Source organism: Girardinichthys multiradiatus, chromosome 3 (assembly GCF_021462225.1).
Source record: "Girardinichthys multiradiatus isolate DD_20200921_A chromosome 3, DD_fGirMul_XY1, whole genome shotgun sequence".
NCBI lineage: Eukaryota > Metazoa > Chordata > Actinopteri > Cyprinodontiformes > Goodeidae > Girardinichthys > Girardinichthys multiradiatus.
The window spans coordinates 6,016,557-6,043,354 of NC_061796.1; the positions used below are offsets into that span (position 1 = coordinate 6,016,557).

The 26,798-nt window shown below is 38.0% G+C and overlaps 2 protein-coding genes across 9 annotated transcripts; both read left to right on the forward strand.

The window, feature by feature from the left end:
- The first annotated feature begins 265 nt into the window (after nt 1–265).
- On the forward strand, nt 266–11,839 carry LOC124864578 (myelin-associated glycoprotein-like). Its single transcript, XM_047359418.1, has 19 exons — nt 266–319; nt 412–517; nt 1,080–1,163; nt 1,270–1,563; nt 5,592–5,972; nt 6,234–6,521; nt 6,615–6,908; nt 8,465–8,506; nt 8,664–9,002; nt 9,116–9,412; nt 9,511–9,619; nt 9,774–9,818; nt 10,623–10,649; nt 10,729–10,767; nt 10,850–10,876; nt 10,970–11,008; nt 11,097–11,162; nt 11,246–11,279; nt 11,648–11,839. The coding sequence occupies exons 4-19, from the start codon at nt 1,401–1,403 to the stop codon at nt 11,672–11,674; spliced, it is 2,217 nt and encodes a 738-aa protein (XP_047215374.1). The 5' UTR covers nt 266–319; nt 412–517; nt 1,080–1,163; nt 1,270–1,400; the 3' UTR covers nt 11,675–11,839.
- A 7,350-nt stretch (nt 11,840–19,189) lies between these two features.
- Nucleotides 19,190–24,621, forward strand: LOC124864714 (SUN domain-containing protein 2-like). Of its 8 annotated transcripts, none has more exons than XM_047359621.1 (9): nt 19,190–19,332; nt 19,730–19,820; nt 19,917–20,443; nt 20,553–20,665; nt 20,810–20,983; nt 21,833–21,922; nt 22,881–23,044; nt 23,833–23,912; nt 24,247–24,621. In XM_047359621.1, exons 1-7 carry the CDS (start codon nt 19,317–19,319, stop codon nt 22,992–22,994), a joined length of 1,125 nt encoding a protein of 374 aa, XP_047215577.1. In that variant the 5' UTR covers nt 19,190–19,316; the 3' UTR covers nt 22,995–23,044; nt 23,833–23,912; nt 24,247–24,621. The 8 variants fall into 8 exon arrangements, with proteins under 8 accessions (XP_047215577.1, XP_047215567.1, XP_047215594.1 ...); XM_047359611.1 differs by having other exon boundaries at nt 24,260–24,621; XM_047359638.1 differs by having other exon boundaries at nt 24,412–24,621.
- Nucleotides 24,622–26,798: the final 2,177 nt, after the last annotated feature.

The window sequence follows — 26,798 nt, forward strand, 5'->3', positions numbered from 1 at the left end:
GCCTATGTTGTGATTTCTGTTTATGCTTTATTAGATACTCATTAACATGAATTTGTAACAAGCAAGCTATTTGTGACAAGCCATTTGCACTGATAAGACACCGTTATGTTCCCGTACAGGAAAAAAAAATTGCTTTTTGTCTTCATTTAAAAAAAACAACACAACACAAAGTCGAGAGTTTTATTCAGTTTCATTATCCTTTTTTTAATGATGAATCATTTTTATGCATAATACTAATGCTCTTAATTGGTGTCTTTCAGATACTTTCATCTCAAGATGTTTTGGTTTATCCATTTTCTCCTCCACTTCTGTTTTTTGGGTATTTTTATTTTTTACTTTTGAATAGTGTGTTATTAAACCGAATTTGATGCAATTGATTAATTTTTACTTAGGACTATTTTTCCCTTGCAGGATCACTTTACTCCGGATCCCAAGCTTGGGAAGTCAAAATGCCGAGGCATATTAAAGGATTGTTGGGTTCCTGCCTCGTTATTCCTTGCAGCTTTGACTATTATAGGTATGCACCTACAAGAGCAGATCGAGTTGTTTGGTACCAGTATGTGAGCAGGGGATATCCTTTGGTTTATGACAACTGGTACCCAAATGATGTAATTTCCATATATAAAGGAAGAACCAAAGTAACTACTTCTAAATATAAAAAAACATGCACTCTGGAGATCACAGGGGTGAACTTGAATGATCATAGACAGAAGCTTTATCCTTGGGTGGATCCAGAAAATGTTGGACGAAGCACATACGCATTCTATGAAACAACTGTAACAATTGAAGTAGTTGGTATGTTTTCCATTTGAACCTTAAACACCAGTTCATTAATACGTTATTGAATACATTTTCAAGATTTTATATTTATTTTGTAGAGGAGCCAAATGCGCCAAAGGTTTTGATCACCGGTAAAAGGAAAACTGGACATTCTGTAACAGTGCAATGCTCTGTTGAGCACACATGCTCCACCAATCCCCCGACTCTTAGCTTCAACATTGAACTGAAAAACAACCGTGTAACTCACACTCAGCTATCTGATGGCACTAAAACTACCTTAACATCAACCTTTGTCATAGAGAGAGACTCACAAGTTGTGGAGTGCACTGCTCATCACCCAGGTGGTAAAAGAGCAAAAAGTTCTGAAATCCTAAATGCAGAATGTAAGTAATAACGCTCAAGATCGAAATCAGCTCTGGCTTTTGGCTATGGCTTAGCTAGTCTGTCTGTGAATGTTTTTAAACCATGTTTTTGCTCTTTGTATTTCAGGCTTCTTTTTACCATTAACTATCAGCCCTATATCAAATGAATATCTTGAAGGATCTCCAAGCACTGTAAAATGTACAGCTTCATACATTTGCTCCAACAATGTACCAACTTTCACATGGAACTATGCTAACATGCCAGCTACCACTGACAAAGTCTCAGGGCACCCTATGCAGACAATTGTTTCCACATTGACGTTCACATCATCAGCCAAAGACCATGGAAATTATCTGACATGTTTTGCGAATTTTACTAGAGGACAGACCCTAGAGAAGAGCATCCCTATATTGGTAAAAAGTAAGTGCCAATCGCTGTTTTTAGATAAATTATTTAAACTTGTATAATAGCTAGGCTTTAAAAAAATATTTTCTGTCGTCTATTCTACAGGAATAACAACGTCTGCCATGAAAATAATTTTTATTTAATGTAGTTTTATTGGTTTCTTTTTGTTTTATGTGATGAATGCTACATGATCTTAATATTACTTTACATGGTTAGGATTTTGGAGCATTGTTTGTTAAAGGATGCAGTACATTATGTTGCTAACTAATGTTATTTGAAACTTTAAAAATAAAAAAAATCTTTATAAGGATATGTGTTTTGGGGCATCAGTGAATTGAATGCTCTCACTAATACTTTCCATGAGGACTTGTTTTTTGGCAACAAATAGTGTCTTGAACAACTTTGTGAGGTTTAGACTTTTGGTCCACCTTTAACACTTCATAAAACTTTGAAGGAATAGTTGTGATTTTATGATATGAGGTTCTGCGAAATACTATTGTTTCCTTCCACCAACCAAAAACATTTTTCAAATGTCCATATTACCCAGAGGATTGAGTGTGTGGCACTCTGTGGTGGACTGTTAACCAGTCCAGGGTGTACCCCACATCTAACCTACTTTCTCACAAGAGGCTGTCGTTAAGTTTGATGCTGTTTTGTCAGCCAAACATCCATTCAACTACTTTGAAGTTATTTTAATGAAGACTGCCAGTGTTATCAAACTGACTGATCACCTGATGAGTCCAATCAACAGATCATGAGACTGGGATGGTTTCCATACCACTAAGAAACCTGAAACATCAAGAAAACATACCATATTCATGCTGTTGCACAAATAACAGCTTGTTGAAAAATCAGGACATTTTCTCCATTCTTGGAGGACTTTAAACAGACTGACAAGACCCAAGTGATCAGGTAGTGATATAGCTGCAAGCTTCTGCTTAAAGAATTTCAGCGTAGTAATTCCGATGTGGCAGGAAAATTGTGCCAAACTCAACACTAGTATTTTGTAAAAGAGTTCACAGTAATATCCACTAATATAGCATTGTATCCCACAGATGTAAGCATTTTCAGATTGGTTTGTTGTGAATACCTAAAATTAGCTAAAATGAAGCATAAGCCACAATTGCCGCTAGCCTTAGTCTGTTTAGTCTCCTGGGGATATCGTTACTTTTTTAATAACTCACTGTGATATGACAGTTAATAACGTCACTAAGCATCACTGCCAAAGATCATAACTCTTGCTTTAATGGGGACATATCATGGGTTTTATTTTCTGCCTTTTTACATTTAAATCATTCAGTTGTGGTCTTTAAAAAGTGGAACTACAATGCTTTGGTCTGATTTCCTTGTTATTGTAGCTCCAGAGGCCCCTATTTTACCCCTGTTCTGAGGGTCTGAGATCAACTCGTTTTGGTTCAGTCTCTTTAAATGCTATTGAGGCATTTCACACCCTGCCCCCTCAAGGTCAAAGAGTCTTTGCCCCGTTCTGCCATTTTTGTAGTTTGATAGCAGAGATACAGTTATCTAACAGCACAGAAACAAAACAAATACGGGAAAAACAATGGAAAACTTTATATAATAATACTATTAAAAACACGTGTTATGGTTATATCTTCTAGGAGCTAAAAGCAGCACACAACACTAACATAAGCAGAAGGAACGGTGCTACTGCTATCAAAACAATTGATTCATGTCTAAAATAAAGTTTGTTGTCATTTTAGCGTTATTCACAGCTTACGTCTTCACTGTGTCCATCGTTTCCGTAGGCAGAAGGAACCGACGCCTTAATCAGATGAAATCTTTTGGCAAATCATTTTTTTAAATGTATTTTTTGCAGCACTAGTGGCCATTATTTTTCACGTTTTTTAGGCAGTTAGCTGACAGGAAAGGGGTGGAGAGAGAGGGGGAAGACACAGCAAAGGTCGCCTGGGCCGGGAGTTGAACACCCGACAGCTGTGTTGAGGACTGAAGCCTCTGAATCTGGGTCACACGTTTTAAACCCTTCGCCACCACCGCGCTCCTCAGCAAATTCTTCTTCATACTGGTGGAGGTTGCTGAAGCACTCGTCTTTGAAGTCCTTTGCGCAAACAATGGAACAGAGGACTTTCCCTACTAATGTAGGAACATTTCCATGAAAAACAATTAACCAGGCACTTTGAAGAGGTTGTGATGCTGGGGTACCGTGTAATGAAGTCTGTGGGTTAATACACCTAACCGCCGCGAACATTTAGACTTACCAATTTGCATAATTGAGGTTGGACTACACAGTCGCAGCGAGAAATAAAATTGCCGGATGCGCGAAATTGGTAGCCGGAAGTCCATGACCTTGTTAGCAGTTGAGCAGCAAATACTGTGACGTAATAGTAAAAAAAAAAAAACTAATAGAGAATAGAGCAAACTGAAAATATTAGAAAATAAGATGTAAACACAATATAAAGATTTGTACGCAGCAGCTGGAGAGACTAAATTAAAACTTTCCTTTTTGATAAAGCTTATAGTTAGAGTGGCTTAGTTTACCAGGGAGGGAGCCTTTAGATATTTTAGGTATTTTAGATAACGGCTGATCGGCAACCTAGAAATCAGGCTTGCTGACATATACATCTGAAAATTAAATACTGATGAATAAAATATAATTTCCTACATGAACATAACTTTTCCTTGAGCAACTGAACAACCTTCATGCTAAAAAGAGGGCTATAGCTTTTAGTTAGCCACTTTCCTTTTTGATAAAGCTTATAGTTAGAGTGGCTTAGTTTATCAGGGAGGGAGCCTTCCTCCCTCCCTGTTGGATGGAGTAAGGGGGAGTCAGGTTTAGCCTAAACCGACTCAGTTATGGTTGAGGTGCAAACTATAGGTGTGCTGCTATAGGCTTAGGCTGCTGGAGAACATAATGACCACTTTCACCCTCTTCGCTACATTCTCACACTACTCTCCAATTTTGCATTATTTTAATGTTATTTCAGCTTTTAACTTTGTCCTCTCTTTTCTCTTCCTATAAGCTACATCTGGCCTGGCTCTGTGTCTACCTGTGACACCTTTCTGGAGGGGGGCATCATCCGAGCTTCTGGCTCACCCTGTACCGATGATCCAGATGGCCCTGTCTTTTAGTGTTTAACCCTTTCTCTCTCCTAGACATGCCGATTGACTGAGCTTCTACTGTGACTAACTCTATGTGCTCCCTTTCAGACTGTAAAATTGAAAACTGGCTCAGAGTTTATCTGTTCTTTCTTTCTAGGTGAAACAACTAAAGGAGCTACATCCATTAACATTTACTTTTCCTTCCCATAGAAAGGACTCCTGGGTCAGTGCTTCTTTGTTCTCTTTGTGTCTTTGCTCTGTTCTCTCAAACCCCCAGTCGGTCGTGGCAGATGGCCGCTCACACTGAGCCTGGTTCTGCTGGAGGTTTCTCCCTGTTAAAAGGGAGTTTTTCCTCTCCACTGTCGCTACATGCATGCTCAGTATGAGGGATTGCTGCTAAGTCAACGCCAGTGACTGTCCACTGTCTCTACATGCTCATCCAGGAGGAGGGAATGCTGCAAGTCACTGACTGGATGCAATCTGCTGGGTTTCCTTAGACAGAAAAACTTTTTATCCAATTTGAATAAATAACTAACTCTGACTGAATTGTTCAATTGTTACGACAACATATGTTGTGAATTGGCGCTATATAAATAAACAGAATTGAATTGAATTAAACTTCTCTGCTCCCCTACAGACACCACAGTACACAACAAAATGTATTTAAGGGCTAAAAAGTTTATTTCGAATGATATGACCCCTCTAAGTCACTCTAAGGCAATTCAAACCCACAAGTCAATATTTAAGAACTTTATTGTTCCTAACAAACTTTTATTTTGTTGCCACCACAGAACAAATATCCGAAGAAAGGCAAACAAATGACAATAAAAATAACATTGAGAATCCAGATGTAGACTTCGACAGTTTCTCCTGGAAAGATCCGTTCAAATTTTGGATATGGATAATAATAACACGGCCAAACAAAGATGTGTAATTTTTTTTTTTTTTTTTTTTTTTTTTTACAGGAAACATGCTCAATCTGGATTGGTCTTTCACAACTCCAAGAAGCGTAACAGGATTAAAAGGGTCATGTATCATCATTCCTTGCAAGTTTACCTACAGTAAAACCCAGCCAGATGGCCTCCAAGTTTCATGGTACTTGTACCAGAGTAATGGACGCCCATTTGTATTCAGCCAAAAAGAAACAAATATTTTAAGCAGATATCACGGGATAACAAGCTTAACTGGCCCTGTGACAGAGACGAATTGTAGTCTCAAAATAGACAGGCTGGAGATGTCCCACAACCAAGACCAACTTTATCCATGGGTTGATAAGAACCCAATCACCTCCTACCATTCACAGGGATACTCATTTCTGGATAAAAGCACTCAAATTTTGGTTTTAGGTAAGTGTATACAGATAGACACATACATATGTAGCTAATTCCCAAATCATTTATACTCCTTGCAGATTTACATTTAAAATTATTTTCATTCCAGCAAGAACCTTGTTTTCTGCCTATTTCCTATTAGAAACAAGCTATTTGATTAAATGCAAATAATTCATGCGTTTCACTTTTTCTTTCACTTTTTCACCAGAATTTTAAATAGCTTCTTTCAAGCAGAATCATAATAGATTAACTTGTATTTTGTATCTTTGACTATAGATCATGCACCAGAACCACAAATGAGCATCATTGATGTCCCTAGGGTGGGGAATCAAAGCAGAATTGCCTGTAAAGTGCAACATAGATGTTTTTCTGCTCGGCCTAAGCTGTCTCTGAGGGGTATACCTGGAACAGACCGCTTCATTGACTCCCTGGTGTCAGATGGCATCTGGGAAAGAACAATAGAACGAACATGGAAAGTAGAAGAAAGCCACAACCAGGTGGAGTGCACTGTGAGATATTCTGGTGGACAAAGTGCCAAAAGTGAGCTCCTGCTGCATGTTGAATGTGAGTATAAATATAGATGTTCTGGTTTAAATTCTGGTCAGATTTTAGAGTACTCTTAAAAAGTAAAAGAAAAATCAATCTGTTTTTACTTAGGTCCATATGAAGAAATCAAAATGGTAGAACCACCAGGAGAGATGACAGAGGGTGTGGCAAAGAGTATAATTTGTTCTGTGTCCTACAAGTGCAAGACAAATCAACCAACAATTAAATGGAACTATTCAGACATGCAGAATTTAGTAAAGCACCAAAAAATATCCAGTAGTACCTACACCACTGAGTCCAATCTAACATTCATTGGATCTTTGGGACACAATGGAAAACCTCTGACCTGCATTGCCCAGTTTGTTGTTGGAGAAACCTCAGATTCCTCAGTTCTTCAAATAAAAAGTGAGTTATTACATGCAACACACAGTGTTCAGTACTGTAATTAATAAACTTTATTTATTTTAAAAAGGACTGTTTTATGTTCAAGAGTAAGTAGAAATGGACTTTCAACATTCGCTCAGGGAAAAAAACAATTTGTGTTTTCATATGTTTTGTAAATTAAATCACCTAAAGGTATAAACCTAGATCAAATTCAGTGCAACCACTGGTCTTCCAAACTCAAAAAAATAGTTATTACTCAGAAGAAAAGAACAAAAAAAAAAACATCTGTGTTGTAAAGGTCTAAGAGATTTGTTGAGAACATCATTAAACAAACCGCACCATGGAGACTGATTAACACACAAGACAGGTCAGGGATCACATTTTGGAGAATTTAAATCAGGTTTAGGTTATAAAACATGATCCTCAACTTTCAACATCTCTTTTCAATCCACGACATTCATTGATTTATTCATTAATTCTCTATAATGCTTATTCCATAGTGGGTCACAGGGGTGCTGGTGCCTATCTCCAGCAGTCCAGCAGCATGGGTGAGAGGCAGGGTACACCCTGGACAGGGGTGCTATCCAGGGTGTACCCTGGATAGCACGCCAGTCCATAGCAGGGCAACACGGGGACATACAGGACAAACAACCATGCACACACCCATTCACAGCCAATTTAGAGAGACCAGTTAACATAACAGTCATGTTAACATGTTATTCATGTTAACAGTCAAAGTTAAAAGTACCCAGTAAGAACCTACTCATGCATGGGGAGAACATGCAAACTCCATGCAGAAAGACCCACGGCTGGGAGTCGAACGCAGGACCTTCTTCCTGCAAGGCAACATTGCTACCAACTGCCCACTGTGCATACATCATCTGAAAATAGAAAGAGTATGGCACAAATGCTAGCCAAATGTTAGGAACAGAGCAAAATTGAAGGTAATGGCCCTTGTCATAAATGGTCATAATTAGACTTTCTAACTTATGTGCAGAACCAGCACCTAGAGCAAACCATTCTTACATGAAACATGGTGGTGGGTGCATCATGCTGTGGGGATTCCTTCCTTAAGTATTAACAGGAAAACTGGCCATATTTGATGGGAATATGGATGGAGCTACCTTCCAGCAGAACGACAAGTCTTCACATACAGCCAGAATTGTAATGGACTGGTTTACACCAAGGCTAATTCATGTGCAAACATGGCCCAGTCAAAGTCCAGACCTAAATCCAATGGAGATTTAGAATGTAAGTTCTCAGATGCTCCCCATTCATCTTAATTGAGCTGAAGCTATTTTTGAAAAAAGTAGAATAGGTAAAGGTTTCAGTCTTTAAATAAATAAAGTTTGTTGAAACATAGCCTCAGAAGACCTTTAGCTTCAATTGCAGAAAAAGGTGGTTCTACAAAATGTTGACCAATTAACCATGTTCAGATTTTCTGGCCATTAATTAATCCAGGTAGAGCTCTACCTTTGCCTCGGGTTTAATGTTTCACATCTAACCAAAATATTTGTTTATCATGATTATGACATTAAATCTAAATTGCGAATTTGTTTGTTTTTTATTTTTTACAGAATACGAGGAACCAGTTGGAGAAGAACTGAATGAAAAAGATAGTGAGAGCAAATTTCTGTTTCCACTTAACAGGCTGATTTCTTATGTGCATCATATCATGTTTTGGGTGAAAATGTTTAACAATATTTTCTGAATTACATTTCCTGTGATAACTGAAGGCACCTTATTAAGATTTAATGGTCCCTTTTTCCCCGACAGCTTTCCGTGTCCTGGCTGCTGATGTCCCTTTCAGATTCAGTGCCCTGACTCGGTCCTGCGTGGTAATCCCCTGCAGTTTCCAAGACAATGAGGATGAACTCATGACCCGTGGTATCTGGTACAAAAAAACTGGGGGCTTAGTGTACCACAACGCCCGGACAAATGTTTTGGACCACTTTAAGGATCGAACCAGAATTATGGGAAACCTGAATGAAGGAGACTGCTCCCTAGAGGTTGATGATATAAAACCCTTTGACAATGGGCCTTTCTGTTTCTATGCAGAGAAAGGACAAAACAAATACAGATTTAACAACAGCTGTGTTTTTATTGTCATGAAAGGTCCAGATTTCTTTCTAATGTTTTACATTTGTCATCTGTCATTTTTAAAAAAATCTCCTTATATTTTGAGCAACAAAAACCTTTTTTTTTTTTTTTTTTTTTTTCATCTTCAGCTTCTCCAGACAAACCAGTGATGAGCTCAGTTCCAGCTGAAGTGAATGCTGGTTCATCCGTAACTGTCTCCTGTTCTGTCAGTCACACATGTTCATCACACCCTCCAGAGTTTTCATGGAGCGTTCCTTTTATCAACAATGAGCTTTCAGACACTTTGTTATCACGAGGTGTCTGGAAGAGGACGTCCACCATCACTTTTGTGGTTGCTGGAGGAGATGGACTGAAAAACCTTACCTGTACCGCCGTCTTCTGGCGCGAAAAGAAACAAGGCAGCACGGTCACATTGATTGTACAGGGTCAGAGGACAGAAACAAATCTGCTCTGTTTGTTATGAAAGCATTTGATAGAGGGAACATTTTTTCTCATTATGATTACTGTAAATCTTCATCACCAGGAACTCTGAAGCACCAGATGGAGAAATCTGTTCCTGTGGTTATTCCTGTCTCGCTGTTAGTTGTGATTCTGTTAACTGTTGTGTTTGGCATTTTCTTCTGGAGGAAAAGGTGAGCAATGCTCTCATTTCAAAATCTACCAGTATATGTTTTATTGTGACTATTGTGTCGATGCTGGTGGTTGCCTTTCAAAATTGAGACCTTACAGTAACTTTAGCTGACCTAAATAAAAATTATTTTACAGCTGAATTTTTTTCATCAACAGGAAAAACACAGATGGTCTTAGACCACCGCCCCGACCAGAGAAACGGTAAGAATTTAACCTTGTTAGAAACCTTTTTTATAGAATAAACAGGGGTTGTCAAACTTCATGTTCAATGGCTCAAATTTCATTTCTGCAAAAGATCAGAGGTCAGAGCAAATGTGTGATGAACAGATCCCTTTAACTAAGTTTGCTTGCAACTTTGATGACATTTATTTTATTTTATTCTGAAATCCATTTTAATTAGGTATTTTGGTCATTAGAAAAGTAGCACGTGTTTCATATAAAAGTGAAGAAAAATAACTTTTCAGAAAGTAATTCACACTACATTTTATCAGTATTGCATGGTGTGTAATATTATTGTGACTGAGTTCTACCTAAGCACCAATAATAAAGTTCAGGATTGTTGTTTAATTTTTTTAACTTGAGCAATAACCTTAAATATCTGAAATTAGAAATGACAAATACATTAAAAAATAAGGATGTTTGAATCACAGAATAATTATACAATGCAATAAGAAGCTATTTTTTTACAACAGCTCTACTTTACTCTTACATTCACACACAAATGTGAAAGGACATTGTTGATCAACTGATGTTTACATGCCAATGTACTCTTTGACACGTCTGTTTGGGATAGATTATCCAGGTAAGTTTGATTAAACCCTTAGAGTTGCTTTTTCTTTTTCATTTTAACGGATATTAAACAGTTTTAATGAAAATACATAGGAGATACCCTCAGGGAGCTAGGGAGAAACCTTCAAGGTCAGAAAAAAAGTGTGTAACCATTATGCTGTTTTTCAACTTGGACAGTTAAACTCATACTAAAAAATAACAGATTTCTCTGTGCAGGAGATCAATTTGGAGCCGGTTTTCTCGGTAAGAACAATAAAAAGCAAATTCTCCCCTTTTAATCCTCATTAATAAAGCCTGATGTCAACAACACTATTCTTTTTAGAAGAACAGAGGAAGATCGAGTAGGATGGCGAAATGCGAGGTAGATGCACTTTTTGGTGCTGGATTTAGATCTACTCAATCTCACTGTTAAAGTTGTTGCTAGTTAAATCTTTCTTTTACAGGAAGTCATTCTGGAATAGATTTTCAAGGTATCCTTTTCAGTTCTATTACAGAAAAGTATATCAGACCTTAAGTACTATAAAAATAATAGACTGTAATTATAACATTTACATTCCTTGCAGACGCCAAAACAACCTGGCTGACCTTAGTGTTAGTTATCTGTAAGTTTTTATCCAGTCTGTCACAATATTTTATAACGAGCAGAAAGATTTAAAATCTGATATTGTGTGAAATCTTTTTTGCTGCTAGAAACAACACAGAAATGGTTGCCTGTAACAAACACTTCACCAAACAGAGTTTTCCATCACCGAAACGGTGAGTACATCAACTGTTTCTAGATCAACTGCCTGTTGTCATTCATTTGGTTGTTTATTATTTATCTTGTTCCCTTCATCCAGTAACCAAAGGCGACCTGCTCCCCCAACACCTGAGGTCAGTCGCATTGTGTTTTGAACATTATTGTATATAGTTATTACAGCCATGTTTTATTTTTTCTGTTATGGAGGCAAACTTAAAAAATAACAATTTTTTCTGATGATCAGCTTCAAAAGAATGTATTGAAATGATATAATATGAAAAGCACCAGGCTTCCATTGTTTATGAGATAATGATCTCTTATTAGACATTAACATCTTTTGATAGTTTTTGTCATAAGCTGTCGGTTCTACAAGAACACATTCTTGTTGCACGGTTTAGGTAGTAAAATTCAAGTGAATAAAGTTTATTAAACAAAAATAAACTTTATTCTTCTTCTAATGTTTCTAATAATAATTACATGTTTTTCTTATTTTTTTTAACAGGACAGTTATGTGTATGGCAACATTTGAATGAAACAGATTGAGCATCATCTTGGATAAGCCTTCTGTTCTTCTGCTGTCAAGTTTCTATTCATAGTTCACATTTATAATCATCTGTCATTTTTTTTTCTGCTTTTCAGTTAAATGGCAAATTTAAACTTTTCCTTTGAGGAAGAAATAAACATTATTGAATCAGTTTTGCCTCATGTATGTATCCCCTGCCATGAAGTTAAGTTGATAAAGGTGTGTCACACAAATAGATAATAATCAACAACCAAATGAACTGTTTAGATACAAAACAATCTTAATATACTGAAAAAGCTAAAGTAATACTTAAAATGAAAAAACGTGCTAAGAATTAAATTAATGTAAGAATTACATTAATGATGATACTGGAGAAGAAGTGAAGAGTAAAATTCATGAACTGGATAAAGGCCAAGTTGAGCTAAATTAATGAGAACCTCAGAAAGGATCCTCAGTAGCCTTGATTAAAGATCCATGTTTAATCTGATATTGAGTGGTAATAGCAAATTGATTGGCTCAAAAATAAACATTATTGTTAAATGTGTGGTCAGTGCAAATTATTCACTGATAAGGTGTTCAAACCAGCATAAGAGAATTGCAATAAATTATATTCTATTACATATAAGTTTACATGTTTCCTAAAGAAAAGCTTAATTTGTAGCCAATTCACTTTGTTGAACCTTTATTCAACTGGACATTATCTAAAGGAAATCCATTTTGTTTGAAGACTTTATGGCTTTTAAAAAATACTAACACATCTACATTCACCAACCACTTTATTAGGTACGCTCTTCTAACATGTGGACCCCTTTTAAACTCAGAACTGCCTAAAATCTTCATGGGCAATGGTCAAAAGCAATTATACTGAGCCCAGTGGGAAGTTAATTTGCATGTCCACTCATCATAAACAACATGCATTTTTACTACAAACAAAATCACAAAACAGCCAAAGTTTGATGAATACGCATCAACAAAGCGTAATATGTAGTAAGACGAGAGACAACACATGGCAATAGCAACATGTATAAAAGAGACGTTATGTCTCTTGGTCTTCGTTGCAGGCACTTTATTCTGACAGCTTGAGGGAAGAAGTTTGAAATCTCTAAAAAGAGGATGGTCTGAGCAAAAGATCACAGAAGTAGTCTTCCTCAGAACCTGCCTCTTATAAAAAGTCCACAAGTTGAGTTCTATCCAAAATCATACCAGCAACTTAAGCCAGGTTACCAAGTCTGGTTTTATTGCCCAGAGACATATTACCATACCAAACAATGGTACAAAACATTTAACTAGATTCAATAGAACTTTTATTAAAAAAAAATCATAATTTCAGATGAAATATTAAAAACTCTTAATATCATTATAAAAGTACAGCTCCAGTTAGACCTTTTATCTGTAGCATCAAAATGTGAAACAGAGGATTGGAGCATTATCAAGAACAATTCCCAAAAATCCTACGACTCTTCACATGTTCAGTGGAAGCATTGTCTTACCACCGCAGGATGGGCGCATTTCCTAAAGTCAATTACCCTTAGTTATCGGAGTGTTGATATTTAAAAATCACTCATTACACCAAATAAAAAAAATAAACTCATCCACAACAGGCCCATGGTGAAGCTAGTCACCATTAAGAAGGAGTATTTTATGAAATGCCTTTTAGCCAGCGTACTACAACAGTCCTTACTGAGATCTGTCAGTTAAAATGTCTGTAAGGATCATGATTATTGATTAATTAATATTCATCAAGAATTATAATTTAAAATCATAATTTGAAAAATTATGCATGGTGGCACTGTTGCCTTGCAGGAAAAAGGTCCTGGGTTCAATTCCCGACCGGGGGTCTTTCTGCATGGAGTTTGCATGTTCTCCCCGTGCATGCGTGGGTTCTCACCGGGTACTCTGGCTTCCTCCCACAGTCCAAAGACATGCCTGTTAGGTTAATTGGTCACTCTAAATTGCCCTTAGGTGTATGAATGAGTGTGTGTGTGGTTGTTTGTGTGTTGCCCTGCGATGAACTGGCAACCTGTCCAGAGTGTACCCTGCCACATAGACTGCTGGAGATAGGCACCAGCCCCCCACGACCCACTATGGAATAAGCGGTAGAAAATGACTGACTGACGATTTATTGAAGCCAAATAATCCTGATATACCATTATTCTGGTCCAAAAACCTTCACCTAACTAACAAGCACCATTCTACACAAAGGGAATAAAAATGACTACCTAACAATGATAATAAAATAAATATTTGCACAATTAGTGTCTATGAAGATCAAACCAGTAGTTTTATGGACAAAATGTGTAATTTGGGTTAAATGGAAAGAGAAATCCTCCTGGAGTGTTGATGTCTCGATTCCAGCGGTCAGCTGATAAAACGGTGAGCTGGGTGCTCTTAGCCACTATCAGCTGATCGCACAAAATCATAAAACTCTGAGCCGGGAACTCAGTGGAAAATCTCCAGCAATACAACTGGAACAAAGAGTGGTCGGGCGAGGCCCAGACCGCAGTTGCCTTGAATGAAAAACTTTTAAAAGTCCAACTTCTAACTCCTGGCTGATTTGGGATCAGCCGGACAAAACATTAACCACCCACAATTCAACAGCAAATCAAATCAAAACACAGCTCAGCATAACATAATTCAATCAGTATTGCAGGCAACAAGTTAATACCTGAGATTAACTACTGGTGATTCTAAATTACCTTAACTGCCTCATCCTGTCCAGACCTCTAAATGCACCTATCCGGTTTAATATGAAAAGAACTCAATTACTTTGAGGTTGATTTCTGCTCTCCACCAGTTGAGGATGGATCAGGTCTGAAGAAAAGGAGGGGAGGGAGATCATGCGTCCGTGATCGAATTAAGGAGAAAAACTAAACGGTAACTTAGTCGACTGAATCAACAAGGAGGGAGACTCATCTCCTTGGACATAGAACATCTGTGGGTTTGTTGTGGCGTGGTCTTCGATCGGCAAAGAAATCCTCTGATCTTCTCGTATCAGACAGATTTTCAGCTTTCAAGCTCTTCCGGGAATGGCCTTGTGAAGCAAAGGTTCGCCTGCCAGCTTTTGTCTCTCCAGATAAGTGCCTCCGTTACGCTGTCCTGTGAGACAGGCTGGAAATGGCACCGAAACTTCATCTCCTCTGGGTTTTACACGCTTGATGACGTCAGAGCCGCGACGTCTGTTGAGCTGCATGTGTCAAATGTGCAGCCAAAATGGATGGCCCCAACAAGTGTATAATTAAACCCACATAATTAAAATAAAGTTTTAACAGCTTATGGTGCTTATTAACTAAAAGATGTGACTGGATAGAACTAAAAGCTAAAGAAAATTTAATAAACAGGAGCTGAGCGCCAGCTTTGGCACCATCCAGGTGATGGAGGTGCAAGAAGTTTAATAACGTGACCACAGCATCTTCAACACCCCTGCAAGACACCCCTGAATGGAAACTGGATCAATAATCAATAATACGGTGTAGATGCAGAACGGTGTTAGAACCTACACGTTACAGACATGAAAGCATCACAAAGTTGCTGCAGATTTCTTGGCTACACATGCATAACGCAAAGCTCCTGTTCCATCACATCCCAAAGGTGTTCTATTGAATTAAGGTCTGGCTGACTTACTAAAATTAGCCATCACAAGATGGGAAAACTGTGGTATTATAGGAATGGACATGCACAACAATAATCCTCAGGTAAACTGTGGCATTAAAACTATAGATAGTTGGTACCAATGGGGCCAGAAGTGTTTCGAGACACTATCTCCCTCACGATTACACCACCACCAGCAGGCTGGACTACTGATACAAGGCAGAATGGATGTTTTCATGTTTTTTACTCCAAATTATTACTTTGCTGTTGAAATGCCACTGATGAAGCTACGATAAATGAGACCAGGTCCACTTAAAAAAAAAAAAAAATTTTGTTTCAGAAAGCTGCAAAGTAGCACAGTCAGCAGCACTGTTTCCTTGTAGCAAGCAGCTCCTGGATTTGAGTCCTGGTCTGGGTTCTTTCTGCGTGGAGCTTGCATGTTATCCCCATGCTTGGATGGGTTCTCTCCAGCTACTCCGGCTTCCTCCCACAGTCCAATAACAAGACTGTTAGGTTAACTGGTCTCTCTAAATTGCCCTTAGGTATTTAAGTACTTCAAGAATGTAAAGCCTACAACTGAAGAGCTTTACAGATAGAGTAAAAACCTAGATAAAACAAAGTGCATCACAAATGAATACAATTTTAAATAAGTAAGCATGTACAATAATCTAAAAATAACAGTAAAAACACAATGTCCTCTAAAGACTCATGCTCTATTTGAATCAAAAGCCAAGACAAAAAGATAAGTTACTTTAGAAGGAAATAATGAAATTTAAAAATGAATCTGAATATGAAGAACAAACCAACAGACCCTCGGTGGCATCAGTTGAAATTGGTCTGTTGCCTGTAAACCATTTTACATAATGACAAAGGATATATAACAATGCAGGTGTTTAATAAATGTATAACATTTATATTACATAAGTAATAAAAGATTATTTCCCTTTTATAATAGAATGTGAAATTAATTTATCTACCGAATCTTGCAAAATACTCTTAGCAATGTAATGTTTTATTAAGCTACAGCCATGTTATTGGGATTTTATCTGAATGATCAACACGGTGTATTGCATAATTGTAAGAGGGGTTGGAAAATGAAATGTGGTTTTCAGACTATTTTGCTAAAAAATATTACAATTGTGGGGCACTGTTATGGTTTGCCAGATATTGGACCCCAGAATGCAGACGAGCAGGCAGCGTGATGGTAAGTGAAAAAAAAGGTTTAATAACAAAAACTCACACTCAGCAGGAGGCAGGAACAAAACAAACGGGCAGGCAAGACAGGCATGGCATGATAAAAAAAAAACAAGACTTGGTTTGAGAACAAGACAAGAGCATGAGAAACTAGACATTAGCATGAGAAATGTTTCCACGACGACTAACTGAACAGGTGTGTATAAATGGAGCATGGTACAGGTGGAAAACAAAACTGATTAACATGGTGCAGGTGAACCGAATAAACTTAATTGACAGACAGAAAAAAATGTGGCTGCTGCAAAAACAGAGACTAATATAAAAACAAAACTTGACAAAATATGAACAAGACTAAAACATGACCAGAAAAATAATAAACAAAAGCATGATTCAAAACTTGAGCAGTGAAAAACATAAGGAAAAAACCTGAAACTAAAAAGCCCCAAATCATAACAGGCACATATGTATACGCTGAGTTTGTACTTATAGAAGAAACATATTTGCTACATTTTACATTTGTGCCATACTCGCTCATGCAGTATGTGGAGCTGAGTGACATTCAGAGGGTGGACAACCCATCCAGTAGGATCTGCAGCATGTCCCACACCTAACACACCAGGTCTCAGTTTTCTTTTTTTTTTCTTTTTTTTCCTTGTACACATCCAACACAGTCCCCTATTTATTATGGAGTTATGGGAGCAGCTGCTGAACCCTCTGAATCCAGGACTATAGTAGCCATAGCTAGTATACGAGGGAGGCAATATTTCCTCATCCTTTCTTTAGACACAAGGCTCTTCCCCAACATCTCCAAAAAAGTATCTATCTCTCGTTGTCGGTTGGATCCATTCATCCATCCATGGTCTTCCTCTTATCCAAGATTGGGTCATGGGGGTAAAAAGGTTGTTGTGGGAAACCCAGAAATCTCCAGGTGATCCTATACCAGAACGGAGAAATAGTAACCAAAGCAAGTCATGGGTCTGCTTGGTGAAATCCTCAGGAGTAAAAAACACAAATGCATTAAAAAACACAAGCACAAGTTTAGTTTAGTTTTCTTTAACTATTGTATTTGTGTTTATTGTATTTATGTTATGTTGTGTTAAAGGTTGTATGGTTATTGTGTAATCTTTCTGTTTGTTTCTAGTGAGACAAATTTTCCACTTGTCCTGGGAAAACAAATGAAAAAAAGCCACTTGGCTAATTCCTGTGCATTTACAGCAATGTCACTTAATGTACATTGTTCTCTGTAAATTAAATTGAATTAAATTAAAAAATAATGCACTTAATTCATAGGTCTATAATTAGGAAAAAATATCAATTTTAGTGTTGAACAGTAAAAATGAAATTTTTTACTTTCATCCTCAAAATTGATACACTAGCATATCATAATTCATGTTTATATTTTAAACTAGCTGTGAGACTAAAGATGTTGTTTTAACAAAAGCCAATAGGACATGTGAGGGGCAAGTTCGCAGGAAGGTCAACCTATCAACCTGTCAAAAAGTTTGATGAAATGTTTCCATGTAAATCTCTGCCGAAAAAGAGCAGTCATGGTGGGCAATTGTCATTTGTCCTACATATATCCTTGATCAATACTGTTGTTAATTCTATATCACACATCAATAGATAAGCATGGTAAGATAATAACATAACATGGTCCCAAAATACACGTTTTATATGTATTTACTGTATTTTAGTTTACTTTACAAAGATCTCATTTAGAAAATGGGACATTGGTTCTCGGAAACCAGCCCTTAGACTATCCATTTTAATAATACAGCAGTGAAGTGGTAGTTAGTGGAGGCGGGTGGATTTACTCCAGTGCCTCCAGTGGCAGAGCAAAGTATTACAAGAAGAAACACTTCTCAAGCCTCTCAAAATGTTCTTTTTCTCATTTGCCTTTCAGAGCAGAACAAAAAACAACTAAAAGTTTAAAAATATTTCCGGCTAGATTTTTTTTAATTGCAGCTCACTTCTAAAGTCATGAGAAAAAGATAATTTGGTCAGACTTAGAAAATGTCTATTATTTTTTTGTTTTCACTTGCCTTTCAGGGCAGAACAAAAAAACAAGACACTGTATGTGTTCCCAGACCAGTAGAGATATATAGTAACCTGAGCAATTTCTGGGTGGTGAGATCCACAGTAGTAAAAAGCACAAATGCATTGAAGGAGCAAAAAAATCAGCAATCATAAAGAACACTTATAACATAAGAATAAAACGTTATGCACTCATTCAAAGGTGTTTAATAGGAAAAAAAGGGTTGATTTTGGTGGTAAACAGTAGAAATTAAATATTTACTTTCATTTCTGAAAATTGAAGGCCTAGCATTTCATACTCATTGTTTATATTTTACACTGTGAGACTAAAAACTGTTGTTTCAATATGAGGACACTTTCTCCTCATATGACTTAAGAGGCCAATCAGTTCTAAAGTGAAGGCTACACAGAAACTAATATCTGACTTATATTTGACATATTCGGGGCTTGTAAAATAGCAGCCCCAAACACGTTACATGCAAAATAACAAATTGTTTGAGTTTTTTTTTTTTTTTGAGACAGAAACATCCATAATAAAAGAGAAACATCTTTTAGCATCAGTTAATTTCTTTACATGTAAGCCTGTCTATGCAAACTCATTCATTTCCTAGAACTGCTTTAAATAATCTAGTAAAGTCCAGCAAGTAGTGTGTGTGGGCTGGGACTGCTGGACATTGTGATGTCACATAGAGTGACATCAGATTCTTTTAGAACTTGTGTCAAAAAGAGAAGAACTTTACCCAGAATTCCCACATTTCTATCTGTGGAGCTGAAAGGGAGAGACAGACTTTAAGAAACTGAAGCAAGATTTCATTTACTCAGCTATAACACAATGAACATCATTCAAAGTAAGTATTTAGTGAGGCAAATAACACAAATTTAACTCCTGGGTAAGATTTTTTGAAGGAACTGTGACAGTAATGTTAGAGCTACTTTTAACAAGATAGACTTTCAGTTTTTCAGCTCGAAATCAAATTGTTTTAGTTACTGTTTAAATTGATTATTGAACATCTCCTAATTGTGCTCTAAGCACTTTTCTGCATGTTTGGCAACCTGTTTGAGTAAACATGTGAGAGCAGAAAACAAAGAAACAGCAGTAAAAATCTGATTAGCAACACTTTGCTCAATTATAGCTTTGAATTTACAAAAACGGACAAAAGAAAGTTTACTGTACCGTCGTGTCATATGTTTGAAATGCTTATTGTCAGAGTCACTGACCACCTTCTCCTGTCTGTTTTTCTTCAGCTAAGTTAAGAAGAAGCCTTAGACTACTTTATAATGGATACTACAACTCTGATGGGTTACCGACCATTTCATACAGAGAGACCAGAGTCAGGTAAGTTGAATCATTAAATATTTTTAGATCTTACAATCATCTGCTGACGAACAAACATGTTTACACATTTGTAATTGTTCCACCTTGGCCCACAAGGAGGTGCAGAAATCGTCGGCCTGTAAAGACGGATAAAACAGAGGTCCCTGTACAAGATAGATTTGACAGCAGCATAAAGGCAAACCAGAAGAAGTACACACTGTTACAGTTTTGGTGGATCGTCATTGTCCTCTCTTTGTTTTATGGTAACTGCTCTCCTTTCACAAACAAACAATTTGGAAGTGTTGTAGAAAATCTGTCTTTTAAAAGCCATGTCACTGACTGTCATTTTCTGCTCATTCCTCCTCATCCATCAGGAAGTACCTGCCTGTTTACTGCCCTGCAATCGAAACCTTCAGAGTCACTTATTACGCCAGCTACAACGGACACGGTACGCTTTTCTGTACATAATCTAAACACTGGTTTAAATTTCTTGCATTGTTGTTCACAGGTCTTAACCCCAGGATGTAAGGATCAGAAAAAACATTCAAAGGAGTTGCATGAAGAGTTGCTGAGTTTGAAGAAAAAGCTGGACTACCTTCTACCATCAGCAGATCTGTTGCCCAACTTTGCTCTGGAATCTCAAGGTAAGCAATTAGTATATCATAAATCAGCGATAAGATCGTAAACCAGATTGCACATTTTCAGTATTAAGGTTTCCTGACTGACATTATTGGTGTTTTGTGTTTGGTACAGGAGCAAGGATTTTACACCAAAGGACCTCAGACACATATCAGAGGGTAGAAGCATGTCGTTGGTTTGGATTACCAATATGGCAACCAGCTGTAGGCCCAAAGATTGTTATACAGGTATGAACGACACTCTAAACATTAAATGAATGTTAGGCTGTGTGGTAATTCTTTTTTTTCTATAAAATATTACGGTGGGATTTTTCTTTTCTCTTAGTCTTGGCACCCACCCTAAACTTTGCTTTTTATTCTTTTTCTGTTCAGGGAAAATCACACCTGCTTCCAGGACAGTGCTGGGCCTTTGCAGGTTCCCAGGGACATTTATCCATCGCCCTGTCCCACAGAGTCTCCATCAGCCATGTCTCCATTGGTCACATTCCCAAAATGGTATCCCCGACTGGCTCCATCTCCAGCGCTCCAAGAGAGTTTTCTGTTTATGTAAGTCATGCATCATGAGTGTCACAACTCTAACAAACCTTATATAACACAAAGGTTTACCTTAGCAATGAATGCAGATGCTACTAAAATATTGCAGCATATGTTCCTACATAACACATAATCTCATTCTAAACTCTGCAGACTCTCTGTCTGCATGGATGAATATTATCTCACTCATAGACTGCGTAAAAAAGTATTGAATTTTCATCTCCAGATCCTTGGGTATCAAAAAATAAATAAATACATGAGACAGTAATGCAAAATGAATGTACTGGGCCCTTATTCAGTAGGACTCTTCATTCAATATAGTCACATTCAATAAATTCGAAAATATGAGGCTCGTTTATCAGATTAAATGTATTTATTGATAATAACTTTTAAGCAGGTATTAAACATCATTTTCTTATTTTCATGCCCAGATTATGGGATTAAATATGTTTTTATTTGAATAATGTAATATTCCAATTTTAAATCTAGAATTTTCATTATTGTAAGCAGAAAAATCATCATAATGCTTGAAGAAACACTTGAAAACATTTGTGTGTGATTAATCTACATAATGTGTTTCACAAAACACATTATATAAATAAATAAAGTTTTTAAATAATAAGCAGATTTATTGAGTATGAATTTAAATGCACTGTACAAGAAGGGGAAACATTAAATGTGACACAGGTGCTTCATAGACAATACATGACTTAATGTTTCACAGAATGTAATTAATTTGTTTATATTTATTCCAACATCAGACATGTTTTGAATACACCAATAAACTGTGCAACACTAACTTTCACAGATATAGAGAAAAGAGAATATTCATCTGGATTTCTATGTTTTCTTGTCCTTCAGGGAAATAAGGATTTGGAAGATGAGGAGAGTCTTTTGGGAACTTTTCTCTATGATGAAGATGGAGACCATCTACAGACCTTCAAACTTCCTGTAAATATGTCAAACTTATTAATTGAAACCCTAATTGAAACCAAGTTTTTACAGAAGCCCAGATCGAGTGTCTCTGCTATGAATATTTTTCTGGTTATTTTCTCAAGATGAGAAAATTATTTCATCATCACAAGAAAACAGAAGCGGTTATCTTGTGATAACGAGATATTTGCATGAGGAAAAAAGCTTCATGTTGAGCTGACAAGAAAATGGTCATTTAAAAATCTGTTTGTGTCTTCTAATCCGATTAATTTCTCTTGCATCTGACCATGGTTTTATTATTTATTACTGATATTAAATGGAAAAAAATAACATAAAAGCCAGACCATTTTATGCTGACAATGTTTCAATTCAAAATGCTGCTGTGAAAGTTGAATGTAAGTCTCTAAGTTTGTTCTTTTTTCATAATTTTGTACTTTTTGTACATTAACATAAACCCTTCATTGAGGTTTTTGAAAACAATAAGAGAATAATCTTTTATAACAAATATATTTATATAGTTTACAAATTACCCTTAAATGCCCCATCAAGCAGACCATAGTTTTACAAAAAGACAAGGAGAAACTAGTAAAGCACAGAGATACAGAAGCACTGAAGAGAATAGCAAACAAAAACTGTTGATTAATTTCAACATCCTCACTGTAGGAGCTCAAAACAACTATTTCTTCCTCATCCAAAAAACTTGGCATCACAAGATAACACTGTTTTACAAGAAATAAAAAAAATCTTGTCTGATAACAAATTACAGTAATAACACATTTCGTTGTATCGGGATTACAACATGATTATTTTCTTGCAATCTTGGCAAAATCTACATAACAAATATTTATAGCAAGGAAAGCTCCACATGGCTTCAGTGTATTTTAATACAGATTTACTTTGTTTTCATCATCTTTTGTATTTGTACCTATCAGTCATCAAACTAACACATCTGATTTGTATCGGTCTGGGCCCACAGGATCGTAAAGCTGGTTCCTTCCGCTTCATGAGGTTACAAGTGAACAGCAACTGGGGCAAGCCTGAGTATACGTGTCTCTATGGCTTTCGAGTGCATGGAAAACTGGCACAATGAACAGGAGGACAAAAAGAGGTTAAAAAAGAGGGTATTAAGTATGGACAGAGGTAAGGATATGTGAAGGTGAATCAGACTGAAAAAGCTAAAAAGTCAGAAGTCATTTCAATTGTTCATGTGGAAATTGTGCTTTTGAAAATTTCTGTTAATGTTTTTTGTCCAATTTCCACAAGATGTTGGCAATTTTCAGTCTGATTCACCTTCACTTAAAGTCCACATCAGGGTGCAACAAAAAGATCACATGAGCGTATGGTTCATACTTTTTCTGGGTTCTTGTATATTTAGCATGTTCTCTCTGTGTTTTCATTGGTTTTTTCCAGGTGCTCTGGTTTGTCTCCCAAACTAAAAATGCATGAAAACAAAATCAGTACAGATATAACAAAACATACCATTAGGTAGCATATATAACTTGACATAACACAGATGAGATAACATAACATGTTATACATAATATTCCAGGCCGTTGCACCCCACTTGTGGAATCCCCTTTCAATGTTTTTATGCCGTGTCGAATTCACTGATTATTTCAAAATACAGCTAAAAACATATTTGTACAGATAGGCTTTTAATTACTGTAATGTTTATAAATATGATGTTTATATTTGTTTTTCTTTTTCTTATGTTTTTGTGAAGCACTTTGTGATTTTATCTGTGAAAGGTGCTACACAAATAAAACTTGACCTACTTGCTTTACTTACTTAAGATAAAATCAGATTATACTGTCTGTTCCATAAAAAGCAGAAATATTCCTACATCCGGGACTCAATAATAAAAACATAAACATTACACACATTTAAAAACACTCTTGTAGTTGAATGTTCTCTCTGAGTTTTCATAGGTTTTCTCCAGGTGCTCTGGTTTCCTCCCAAACCAAACTTGATTTAAGAAGTTTTGATCGGATAGACAACATAAAAAAAGGTAAGTTTAGATAGATAGATAACATTACATAATGTAACACAAGAAAATATAAGGTAATATAAGATAAAATAACATACTATACATGTGATAAGATAAATAAATAAAATATACACATTTAAAAACACTCTTTCAAACACCTTCACAGCAACAGCTAAAACTTAGGATAATATATGTTAACACTAATCTGTAGATCTAAACCAGTTAGAAGTAACATAGACACATAAATGATCAAAATTAAAAACCTTCCGTCTTTGAGTGATACGGGAACACAGCTCTATGTCTTTGTAACTAATGGATAAACTAGGAAAATTCTTCTCTAACATTTTTCATAAAGTTTATACTTTTAGGACTGACTCCAAAGAGCTGCTCCTTCAGGTTGCTGCTATAGGCTCTGACTGCTTGAGGACCAGATACACTGAGCATTATTCATTCACATCTAATTTTCAATTGATTATAATGTGTGCTAATATTGTTATCTAATTTGTGTTTCTTCTTTCAGAGATTCGGAACCAGCTTTGTGTTTATGTGTTTCTGTTCTGTCCTGTCCTGTTTGAAGCCAGCCAGCAGAGGCAGATGGCTGCTCATCCTGAGCCTGGTTCTGCTGGAGTTTCTTCCTTTTCAAAGGAAGTTTTTCTCTCCACTGTTGCCTTGTGCTTGCTCAGGATGGGGGATCAAATCAGATTGAATATTTGATGAGATCCGCTGGTGACCCCTTCGAAGAATCGCCACCTTAACGTGGTGGAGGGGTTTGAGTACCCCTATGATCCTGATGAAGATTTTGTCTTGGGCTTCAGCCCATAGAAGGGCTTCCTATGGCAAGTTGATATCAGGGAGGGGTCAGACTAAGAGCGATTCAATGTTTTCATTGAAGGACAGGCAACAAGATCCGGTGGTTCTAGGAAATAGACTCTAATCTTTAATCTGGTTCTGATGGAGATTTATATCTGTAATTTCTTCCAGATTTTTCTATTTATGCCCTGTGCGAATGGGTGGTGTGTGTGTTTGGTCTTGACAGCTTAGGCAAACAGTTTAGTGTGTTTGGTTAACCTGTGTCAAGGCAGATTTTCCCTAAGAAAGGAAGGCTCACATTTCAAATTAAAGGCATAATAAAACACAGAGAAAGGTGTTAATCATGCAATTAGCTACACAATTTCACCCTGTTACAGATTGAGTTAATGAGCAATGCACCCGTCCCAGATAAGCTGAGCCTTCACCACCTCTTCCCAGAACAAATTATGCCTCACCAAATCCACATCATCCACATAATGTAACATCTTCCCTGCCACCATCCTCAGCCAACAGCCTACCACCCTGAAGTTCCAGCAAAGCCAAACAGACAATCACACTCGAAAACTAAAACATTCATCCACCAACACCAGCACAGGCCAGACTGTATCAAGTAAATTTGGCAACCCTTCACCACCACCCATTTCAGCAAGATGGAGCTTCATGAAACCTGCTGTGATACCAAGCCAGGCCAAGCTACTCCACCAACGGCACCCCCACTGCTCTGACACCAACAGAGTACACCTCTGTACTGACCATATCAATGCAGAACCATTATCATACTGGACCCATACCTGAGCACACATTTTTGCAATGACTTAGTGGTCTTAATCGTAGATTGTACTCGTACTCGTACTTGTCGTCTTCCGCTTATCCGGGACCGGGTCACGAGGGCAGCAGACTCAACAGAGACGCCCAGACGTCCCTCTCCCCAGACACCTCCTCCAGGGGAGCCCAAGGCGTTCCCAGGCCAGCCGAGAGACATAGTCCCTCCAGCGTGTCCTGGGCCATCCCCTGGGCCTCCTCCCGGTGGGACGTGCCTGGAACACCTCCCGAGGAAGGCGTCCAGGAGGCATCCGGTATAGATGCCCGAGCCACCTCAACTGGCTCCTCTCGATGTGGAGGAGCAGCGGCTCTACTCCGAGCCCCCTCCCGGATGGCCGAGCTCCTCACCCTATCTCTAAGGGAGTGCCCGGCCACCCTACGGAGGAAGCTCATTTCAGCCGCTTGTATCCGGGATCTCGTTCTTTCAGTCATGACCCAAAGTTCATGGCCATAGGTGAGGGTAGGAACGTAGACCGACCAGTAAATCGGGAGCTTTGCTTTTTGGCTCAGCTCTCTCTTCACCACAACGGACCGGCACAGCGCCCCCATTACTGTGGCAGCCGCACCGATCCGTCTGTCGATCTCCCGCTCCATTCTTCCCTCACTCGTGAACAAGACCCCGAGATACTTAAACTCCTCTACTTGAGGCAGGAACTCCCCTCCAACCTGAAGAGGACAAACCACCCTTTTCCGGTCGAGTACCATGGCCTCGGACTTGGAGGAGCTGATCCTCATCCCAGCCGCTTCACAATCAGCTACGAACCGCCACAGCGCATGCTGTAGGTCTTGGCTAGAGAGGGCCAGCAGGACCACGTCATCTGCAAAAAGAAGAGACGAAATCCACTGGTCCCCAAACCCGACCCCCTCCGGCCCTTGGCTGCGTCTAGAAATCCTGTCCATAAAGGTTATGAACAGGACCGGTGACAAAGGGCAGCCCTGCCGGAGTCCAACATGCACTGGGAACAGGTCCGACTTAGTGCCGGCAATGCGGACCAAACTCCTGCTCCGCTTGTACAGGGACCGGATGGCCCCTAGTAAAGGGCCCCCGATTCCATACTCCTGGAGCACCCCCCACAGGGCATCACGAGGCACACAGTTGAATGCCTTCTCCAGGTCCACAAAACACATGTGAACCGGTTGGGCAAACTCCCATGAACCTTTGAGCACCCTGTAGAGCTGGTCCAGTGTTCCACGGCCGGGACAAAAACCACACTGCTCCTCCTGAAGCCGAGGTTTGACTATCGGTCGGACTCTTCTCTCCAATACCCTGGCGTA